The sequence below is a fragment of the Echinops telfairi genome, unplaced genomic scaffold, assembly GCF_000313985.2.
Source record: "Echinops telfairi isolate 266 unplaced genomic scaffold, ASM31398v2 ScPeMD7_22;HRSCAF=79, whole genome shotgun sequence".
In the NCBI taxonomy this organism is placed as follows: Eukaryota; Metazoa; Chordata; class Mammalia; order Afrosoricida; family Tenrecidae; genus Echinops; species Echinops telfairi.
Genome location: NW_022103919.1, coordinates 6,192,756 through 6,203,277, shown reverse-complemented (window position 1 = coordinate 6,203,277; position 10,522 = coordinate 6,192,756). Strand labels below are relative to the sequence as shown.

Sequence of the window (10,522 nt, the reverse complement as noted above, 5' to 3'; positions counted from 1 at the left end):
GTGCAGCCAGAGCGCTCCCTAGACGCAAGGGTGGTGAGACGCCATCTCACGTACTTGGGACACATTGTCAGGACAGACAGTCCCTGGAAAAGGACATCGTGTTTGGTCAAGCAGAGGGGCAGCGCAGAGGAGGAAGACTCTCAAGGAGATGGACGACACAGTGGCTGTAGCAATGGACTTGAACATGTGAACTAGTGTGAGGATGGCGCAGGGCCGGGCGGGGCTTTGGTCTGTCCATGGGCCGATAGGCTTCGGCACCGACTTGATGGTCCCCGAGAGCAGCAACAACATGCGCAGAAGAGACCGGGGTGTTCAGCCGAGGCTAACATAACTGAACAGATATGTTTGCTGCGCCCTACTGCAGGGGAGATAAGCATTCACAGTTCAGAAGTTGAACGTGTCCTTCAGCAAGACTCGGAGAGGAACAGAACAATGTGACGTACAAGGAAACAGGGAAATGTCCACATTCCAGAACAAAAGACAGCGGAGGAAGACCAACCCTGAAGTGACCCAGGTGCTGAAAAACGGGAAAAATCTCAGCAAGAAACAGGAACGCTATAAAGCAACCTGATGACTCTCCAAAGAAAATACCCACAGAGCAAAGCCAGCCCCCGAAAAGATGCTCACTGTCAGCAGCCACTGAAAAATGACAACCACAACACAGCCACTGCCAGCAAGTCAGAGCCGACGCATAGCGCCCGGGCAGGACAGGGCACAACTGTCCCTGTGAATTCCCCAGACTCTAACTCTTTACGAGAATAGAAAGCCTCATCTTTGTCCCGAGGAGCAGCTGGTGGTTTTGAACTGCCGACCTTGCCGTTAGCAGCCCAACTCGTGACCACTGCACCGCCAGGGATCCTGTGGGCTCAGTCATTAGGCAAATGCAAATCCAAACCACAGTGAGACACCGCCTTACCCCCTCTCCAGCCCCCCTCCCCAACAAGCACCCCAATCCACTGCCATGCAGTCAATTCTGACTCATTGAACCCCACACAGGGTTTCTGAGGCTGTGACCCTTTACAGGGGTGGCCAGCCTTACCTTTCTCCCACGGGGCCATCAGCCCTGGTTCACGGCCGGTGGGAGGGGTAACTGGTGCAGCTGCTATGGGAAAGCAGCTGGAAGGGCCCTCCATAGGGGACACGCCGTTATCACACAGCCCCGCCATTGCACCCCTCGTTGTGGTCCCCAAAGAAGTGAAAACAGGTGGCGCGCCATATGCTTGCCCACAGCTGCCCACAGCAGCATGGTTGGTGCTACCCTGTTTCCCCAAAAATAAGACAGTGTCTTATATTAATTTTTGCTCCCAAAGATGCGCTAGGTCTTATTTTCAGGGGATGTCTTATTTTTCCATGAAGAAGAATACGGTACACATTTATTGTTTATTGTTTTACTAAAAGAGACCTCGCACTTCCTGTCTGCTTTGGCTGCGCTGCGGCCAACAGTGAGCTGCGTGGCGGCGCCCCGCCGCTACAGTCCAGAGTCATGGTAGCTTCAGGGGGGCTTATTTTCGGGGAGGTCTTATTTTCGGGGGGACACCTTATATTTCAGTGAGAGGCAAAACTGTAAGTAGGTCTTATTTTGGGGGGATGTCTTACTTTCGGGGAAACACGGTAGACACCAGGTGGGAACAGCTGGTGAAGGGACAGGCACAGCGTGGCCTATGCCACCCATGGAATCTTATTCAGCCACGAAGAGCAACATCTGACATCTGACACAGACGGACCAGGGAGCCATGCTGCGCCAACGAAGTCAGATACAGGAGGACGGATACCGTGTGGCCCCACTTACAGGAAAGATCTAGAGCAGATAAGAGGCCAGCAACAAAGGTCGATTTGTGGTTTCGGCGACGAGGAGCAGGAGAAAGTGAGCCCAGGTGGCATAGTGAGGCACGAGCCTGGCTGCTAACCATAAGGTCAGCAGCCGGAAAACCACCAGCCTCTCCGAGGGAGAAAGATGAGGCTTTCTACTCTGGTAAAGGTTTGCAAGTCCCGGAAACCCACAGGAGCAGGTCTAGATTGTTATAGAGGGTCACTATGAGTCAGATCGACTGGATGGTTGTGTGTGTGTGTGTGTGTGTGTGTAGGGAGGAGGAATTCTAGCTCAACGAGTCCTGAGTTTCTGTTTGAGGTGATGAACAAGCTTTATAAATAGATAGCTGTGGTAGTCACCTAATCTAGTGTCAATTGAAGGATTAAGAGTGTAGGGGTGGAGTCTAGGCTGTCATTCTGGAGATAGCCAATGAGACCTCTGCATGGACATGGCCTTCTCCTGAGAATTCTGGGAAATCTGGTACTTCCTCCTTGGAGGTGGAAGACACCTCTCTCTCTCTGCGACTCCCTGGGAGACATTGCAGAAGATAAGCCACATGGATGGAACCAGACTTCTGAAGCCAGAGAAGCCACAGAGAGACCCCTGCCAGCGCTGAGATGCTTACAACGCCACTGGACCCAAAGACTTTCTACCCACTGGCTTGTGATCGTCCTGCATTTGGCTTCATTGCATGTGTTTCGTGAGTCTGAAGAGGACTTTATAGATTGGTATCGGACATGTGGGCTAATATCAGACTTATGCCCTAGACTGGGTTGGGATGTTTTCTCAGTGTTCAATTCCTCTTGTATATAAGCCTCTTCCTTACACACATATGTGTGTGTCTATGAATTTGTTTCTCTAGTCTACCCAGATTAACACAATAGCGCAGGTCACGGAATTGTACACTTAAAAAAGACACATAGAGATAACACTATAGTATACATGAGCATATATGTTATCGAGGAAACATGTATGTAACACATAAGAAAGGAAGGCGATCATGGCGATGGGCCAGACACGGTCACCGCGAGGGTGGCGCAGGACGGGCCGTGCTCCGTTCTGCTGTGCACAGGGTCTCTGCACCAGCACCGACTCGAGGGCCCTGAACAGCAACAACTCCCAAACCCACCACCAGCGAGTTGGCTCAGTTCTCACTCTTGGCAGCTCGATAGAGGGTTTTACAGCCTCATCTTTCTCCCTCAGAGCAGGGGGGACGTTTGAACCCGAACCACATCAGCAGTCTAATGCTTCCCCGAGGGAGTTCCACTTTTCATTGTGGGTTGCATGCAGGGTTGCAGAGCCGACCAGTTTTCCATTCGACAGCCCATATGCCTTCTGTCTCACGTCACTGATTGCAATCCCCACGATGCAACGTTGTGAGGAACAGAAGGATTTCTCTTAAGTTGTCTCCCCAAAATATGTACCAGACTTAGCTGCTTAAGAGTGACTGTACAATAGGTGGTCAGTGAAAGTAGGTCAGAGGTTATTCTCCTTAACATCAGCCATCTATAGTGGCTAAACTATTAGTCAGACTCACCCTAAATAAGACCCACTCCCTTCTGATAAGGATAATGGTGGTCTGTTCACTTGCAGGAGATACCAGAGAGGGCAAACCAGCCCAAGGATGACCAAGGTTAGCTAGCCATTATCAGCTGTCTAGATCAAGCAGACACCACTGTTTATCCCACAACCAATGTGGGCACACCCCTAGGTCACCCCCTCCTATTGATTGTATTGCCTATGTCGCTACCCCTCCCTGTGACTCAGGTTATTGTCTGCTATCAGGGGACTTGCGTGCCTCCCAGAATAGTAATTGTCTGTTTTATTGCATGAGACACCAGAATGACCAAACTTGTTCTAGAATGAATTGCATTGCCCCTTTCTGTGATGTTATGACTCTGTAATCAGATCCCCCTAAAGTAATATGATGCGTGGTTAGCAATAAATAAGGAGGCTCCCTGGTTCTTGAGAGGGTGGCTGGCTGAGGGTGACTGGTGGAGGGTGGCTGGCAGAGGGTGGCTGGCAGAGGGTGACTGGAGAAGGTGACTAAGGAGGACGAAGCAGTGGCTTCTTCTCTGAGGGGGCTAAGCCCCCTCCACGAGGACCATCAAGCGGGGCTGAGGTGAGATATGCTACCATGAATTGCGTCTGACTCCATTACTTGACTCCATCCTTTAACTCTCATGCTCTCTATGACTTTACTATAATCTCTACTTATTATCACCGTACAATTGCGCCTACCGAACCTGTGATGTTTTGTGGGGTTCCCTCTTCCCTTTAACCCCATACAACATGGTGCCTCCCACTCCCTCCCATGTTCCCTGTTTCCGTTCGAAACAGTGAGACTCCTTCTCCCAGCGAGGAGGACGGGGGGCGTGGGAGGGAGCACAGGAGCAGGTGGAAGAATTCTGCTCATATGCTCTCCCCATCTCTGGGCTGTGATCAGGTCTCTGCCAGCATGGACTGGTGCATTTCTCACGCCACGGGACGATGGTCACCCTGTACGCCTTCCAGGACACGAGACCCTGACAAAAACCGTCTGTGTGCGCCCACATCTGCTTAGCATCCTTAGGTCAGCCCCCAGTAGTTAACTGTGACCCGCTCTGGAGGCAAGGGTGATCCACTATGAACTTTGTGAAGCGAGACACACCATCTCACAATTGGGGAGGGGAGGTGCCATGGGAACCATCCCGCGGGGTGCAGTGGGGAGAAAGGATACATCCGGATGCCCCATCAGAAAAGAGGGTCCGTGACCTCAGCTCCCACCCTAAAGAGATGAGCTAAAGCAGAACAGATAAGCCTCCCAGAAGAGGAGAGAAAGTCACTAAGATCAGAATGGAAATCCATGATCGAGGAAAAGAAGAAGCAACACTGAAAATCAGTGACACCAATGCATTTATGCTGTTGGGATTTTCACACAAGCCTGCAGTGCGTTAAGGAGCCCTGGTGGTAGAGTGGGTTAAGCACCAGGTTGCTAACTGCAAGGCTGGTGGTTTGAGACCACCAGCCGCTGCTTGGGGGGAGACAGATGGGGCAATCTGCTGCCTCACAGATTCACAGCCTTGGGAACGCTGTGGAGCAGTTCTCATGTGCTCTGTTGGGTCACCGAGGGTTCGGGTCAGCTCGATGGCAGTGGGTTTGGTTTTGGCTTCTGTATTGCTTTTTGTGACAATTAGGTGTTGTGTTAACTTGGCCTGGCCGAGAGTTTCCACGGTTTGGCAGTAAGTCTCCCACTGGAGGCACAGCTCTTGCTCTCTGGTGATTGGACCAGCGTGCTGCTGCTTTAACTAGTTCTCTGCCTCAACCTGTGTGCTACACTACCTGTGGGACAGCCAACCCATGGATCACGTTGCTAGAGCTTGAGGCTCCTTTGAGACCTGCTTCCCAACGCTGCTGGTGCTGACATTCCTTGAGCTTGAGGCTGGTGTTTCCTGTCATCTTGCGTTACTTGAGTTCGATATCCCATCCGGGCCTGCTTTGCTAAGCTCCCGAGCTACTAATTGTTGCTGATCTGCTGCCTGCCGCCTGCAGGCAGATTCTGCCACCCTTACCCAAGGGAGGACTCCTCTGTCTGCTTCTTTGACCTTGGACCATGTGAGTTGAAGGACTTCCAGTATATTAACTGTTCCACGAAAGTGAACTGCAATGAGCCTTCTGTACTGCTGTGTGGACTAATTAGCTGTTATATTCCTTGCCGTGGTGTAAACCTATCCTCTTATACATACATACATATGTATGTATATCTATAAGGGGCCTGGCTTTGTTTCTCTAGAACCCAGCCTCAACACACTGTGCTAATGTGAACGCGTTTCGCTTACAGGCCTGATGACATCTCCTCGGGGGTGTGTGTGGGGGGGCGTGGGGGGTGTGGTCCGTTTTGATATCTATATAAAAGAGGTGCTGCCGAGAACGGTGTCTTTTCTCTACTTCCTTCCTGCTGGCTGGGATCCTCCATCTGGTCTCTCGGGACTTGTGCTTGTTGCGGCAGCCGCGATGCCATCTGATCTAGCGGGCCCGTCTCTGCCTCTCCCGGCCTCTGATCTCCGAGCTCTGGCTCCAGGCAGCCACGCCAGTCAGGAAAAGCCTCCAGCGCAGTATCTGACAGCCAGCCGGGTTTTGCCGCTCTCCGATCCCATGAGCCATTCTTCTTCTTTTTTTTATTTTATTGTTTTTTTTTAACATTTTATTAGGGGCTCATACAAGAGCCACTCTTCTCTCGGTGCACTTCTCTTGGTACGCATGTAGCGGTGCCACTCCTGGTGCTTCTCCAGAGAACCCAGCCCAGCACACTCAGCCCACCGCGGTGCCAATAATAAAAACCCATTTCGAGTTTTTAATAACAAACCGCCCAGTCTCCGCCGCAGAGTGAAGCATTGCCTGGTCAGGCCTGCCCGCAGCATTCGGCGGGAGAGGGGTCAGCAGCAGCAGACCCCAAAGCTCCAGGCGGAGGCCCCATGGGATCCCCAGTCCAGGCACATGCAGCTGGGTATGGGGTGAGCAAGTGAGCGCCCAAGGGGGAAGACAAGTGCATTATGGGGAGGGAAGGAGCCAGGGGCAGGGCAGGGGACCACCGTGTCATGCCAGTAGGAGGTGGAATCCCTATGTGACCGGGCAAGGGGTGGACACAAATACAGATCAGTGATGTGTGTTGACTTAGCACCCTGCTCCTAGCAGCCCGGTGGGAGAAAGGCCTGGCTAACTGTCTCTGTAAAGATTACAAGCAAGCAAACCCTTTGGAAAAGCTCTACTGTGGACATGACAGGTCACCATGAGTCAGGAGGAAGCAACTCAACGCAGACAGCCAGTCCCCAGAGCAGGGCCACCATGAGTCCGAATCTATTCGCTGGGGGTTCAGTTTCAAGTTCTGGTGAAGCAGCTTAGGTGTGAGCTCACTAGTGGCCAGGAGGGGGACCTGCTCCGCAGGTGGGCTCCTGGCCTGCCCGGTGGGGTAGGGTGGGGCTGGCCCTGACCAGTAGGGTGGGGGTGGAGGCAGAGACCCATGCCCCTAGTGATGGTGGCTTCTGTGATGGTGCAGCGACAGTATCCAATGGTTCTTGGCTGCCTTGTCGGCCTGGGATCTGCCGCTCTGAACTGTCTACCTCAGCAGCGGCACCGGACCATTCCCGCCTCTGCCTCAACAGCCAGCTCCACTGCCCATACTGACTGTCGGTCTGCGGGCAGTGACCCGGACTCTGAGTGCAGGTGGATGGGGGCAATCACCCCTGCTGCGGGGCTTCTCCTGTGCCTGGCAGCTGGCAGCATCCTTACTGACCTGGAGGACTTGGCCTTGGGCTGCTGACCCGGATGCCCAGTGTGGTGAGATTGGCCAGGAGTCTCTGGAAGTGGAAGGCGGGCAGCGGAGCCTCTGTATCTTCTGAGGTTTCCTGCATCCTGGCAGGGAGAAGGGTCAAGATGAGAACCCAAGCGTGGGGGCAGGTGGCTGCCAGAATCCGCAGGCAGAGGGAGGGAGGGTAGGGGCCTTGGAAACAGCACTGGCACCCCAGACGGCAAGGGGTGGGCTGGGGTGGGGTGGGGACTATTTGCAGACCTCTGAGCCCAACGCGGGGACCCTGCCACCCACCTTGGCACAGAGGGGCACACTTACTGAAACTTGAGCTGCACCTCTCCAGGCTGCCCAGTGTCCTGGGGGCTGGATAGGTTGCTAGGCAACAGAGACAAAGCCAAGCCTGCCCCTTCCAGCCTCAGCTGCACAGGCAGTGGGGCAGCCCCCGGGGGCGCCCTGAAGGTCAGAGTGAGGAGCTGCCCATAGCTGAACCTCTGATCTCCCAGGAACTTCTCTGAAAACAAGAGAAGGTGGCTTTAGCTTTTGTTTCTCTGGTCCTTCAATAGTGATGTGGCTTTTATTGGCAAGCAAACATTTAAACAAGCTAACACCTCTCTAAGACGGCAGCACAATGGCTCCCTGTCTGGCGGATGCTAAGGGCACCCTGCCCACCTTTCCTGATGGCAGACACTCTATGTGACTGGGGAGCAAGGCCCTGGAGTCATGCCTGTTACAGGGATCTCCTCTTCTACACGCATGTGTACCAGTCCCTCAGGGCCCCGAGCTCAGCTTACTATTCCACCGTCACTCTCCTGACCAGCTTGACAGTTTTGCCTTTGAACTTGTGCTTTGCGGTGAAGTCCAATGACACAGTGGAGCGTGCGTGTGAGTGAACGGCAGGCTCCATGAACAGGGGGTCTGGGAAGGTGTAGGTGGGGCTGAGGCCGCTAGTCAATGGATCTGAAAGCAAGCAGAGCCCTGGTGGTGTACGTACTGAGATGCCAGCCTCAAGGTCAACAGTTTGAAACCACCAGCAGTTCTTTGGGAGCAAGAAGAGGCTTCCTACCCCCATAAGGAGCTACTGTCTCAGAAATCGACGGGGGCCAAGGTCGACATGCGTCTGACTTGCCACTTCATGGCAGTGACTTGGAGCTTTCTGGTCTGGGACTACCCAGGGGCACCCAGTGGAATCGCAAAACTGAAAACACTCACTGCCGTCTAGTCCATCCTGATGTACAGCGACCCTGTAGGACAGACTCAAACGGTCCCTGACGATTTAGAGACAGCAACTCCTCACGGGGGTAGAAAGCTTCATCTTTCTCCCGTAGGGCAGCTGGTGGTTTCAAACTGCTGACTTTGCGGCAAGTGGCCCAACTGCATAACCACGATGCCTCTGGGGCTCCTGGGTAATCACAAGGGTCCCGCAATGTGGACGGAGGCAGAAGAGCCAGCGTCAGAGGGATGCAGTCTGAGAAAGACTCATCCGGCCTTTGCAGGCTTTGAAGAGAGGAAGGGGCCACGAGACAGGAATGTGAGCAGCCTTCAGCAGCTGGATAAGGCCAGGAAACAGATCTGTCCTTAGAGCCTCCGGAAAGAACACGGCCCTGCTGACCTTGACTTCAGCCCCATGGGGCCATTTTGAACTTCTGACCTGCAGGAGTGTGTGCGCTCCCTAGCTGATGCACGTCGCTATGGCAGCAGTAGCACAATAACACAGGGCCAGCGCAGGCAGGCAGGGGGGCGGTACCTGGTGCTGTGAGCTCCTCCCCATCTTCTGGGCTCAGGAGGACCCCCCTTGGGGTCCATTGTGCGGGGTGCTCTGAGCCACCACGACTTCTGGCTCCCCAGCCCTCGGCTCCTAGGTAGCAAACACAGACAGACAAGCACACAAACACACCACACACCGTCAGCAGGACAGTCCAACAAGGCATGCCTCTCTCCCCCTCCACACCTTTCCCAGGGCGCTAAGGACGGCACCCCGAGGGCACTCACCCAGCAGGCCTTCTATGGGGGAAGCCTGAACACAGCACGGGGGACACTGCCCAAAGACCACCAAAGTGAGGGCACTGGGACATCAGGATCTCTCTGTGACCTGTGACCTCATCATACCCACCATTCAAGGCCATTCCTGCTGCATGTACCTTTAGCCCCACTGCAAAGCCAGGTCGAGAACCCAGGCCCTCTGATCCCCCCAGCTAGCCCTCCCTCCGGTGACAGCAGGACAGGGAGAATGGGCCTCCATACAGCAAGTGACCTCAAGGGGCAGCTCTCCAGGGGCAGCTAGCGAATGGGGTGGGGGCCAAGGGTCTGAGAGGCCCAAAAGCTACCATAAGGGGACAAGGTCAGGGAGGGAGGTGCAGGGCTTGTCCAGCACTGCACTGGACTGCTACCTGTTGCCTGTGTGACTCCGGGCAAGTTACTGAAACTCTCTGAAGCTGGGTCCTCGTCTGAAAAAGGGGGCCCACCATGGGCTTAGGGCCCTGGGTGGCAGCTCTGGAAGCACCGCCTGGACGCCCTTGAGTTCCCTGAGATAGCTCAGGAGTTCTGCAAGGTCAAACTCCACCACCACCACCACCACCCCCCCAAAAAAAAGAAAAACAAAAAATTGTTATTTCAATGGAAGTGTCCTTCGGGGTCAGCGCTGCTCTCTGGGTCTCTTCTGGTTGACTGGCTCAGGAGGACCTTCTTGGCTTGGACTGCTACCCATAAAGCCAGCAGTTTGAAACCACTAGCCACTCCATGGGAGAAAGACGAGGCTTTCCACTCCCATAAAGAGTTACAGTCTCAGAAACCCACAAGGGCAGTTCTACCCTGCCCTAGAGGGTCGCTATGAGTTGGCGCCAACTGTATGGCCGTGAGTTTGGTTTGGATTGGTATTTCAGTCGGAGAAAGATGGGGCTGTCTACTCTCGTCAAGAGCTAGTTTCAGACAATTGGCTATCGGCCCACAGAAGGGTTACAGGGAAGGGACGCTTCAACCAGGGTGCAGTATAGCACCGGCGGAACACAAATCCTACAAGACTGGAGCACACGCAATGGTACAGATAAACGCTCTGGACACGTGGAATTCAGGATGGATAAAACCCTCAGGAACAGTAGTGGGAGCAGCCATATCATGACGGTAGGGGGGCTAGTGGGGGGGCGAAGGTGGTGAAAGGGGAAACCCATCACAATATAGCCCCCCACCCCACCCCCAGGGGGACGAATAACAGAAATGTGGTGAAGGGAGACAACGGACAGTGTAAGACACGAAATAGCAATAATAATAAATAATTGATTAAGGATTCACAAGGGTGGCAGGGGAAAAAAAGAGGAGCTGATACCAAGGGTTCAAGTAGAAAGAAAATGTCTTGGAAATGGGGATGGCAACATATGTACAAGTGTGCTTTAATACAATTGAATGATGGGTTGTTATAAAATTTGTCAGAG

The 10,522-nt window shown here is 53.7% G+C and overlaps 1 protein-coding gene across 1 annotated transcript in view; it reads right to left on the bottom strand.

Moving 5' to 3' along the window:
• LAMC3 (laminin subunit gamma 3) overlaps window positions 1-10,522 on the bottom strand; it is an 86,253-nt gene that overhangs the window by 24,743 nt on the left and 50,988 nt on the right. The window contains exons 9-11 of the mRNA XM_045288521.1: window positions 8,842-8,952; window positions 7,416-7,608; window positions 7,083-7,201 (exon numbers count right to left, since the gene is read on the bottom strand). Coding sequence (XP_045144456.1) covers window positions 7,083-7,201; window positions 7,416-7,608; window positions 8,842-8,952 — 423 coding nt within the window. The remainder of the gene's footprint in view (window positions 1-7,082; window positions 7,202-7,415; window positions 7,609-8,841; window positions 8,953-10,522) is intronic.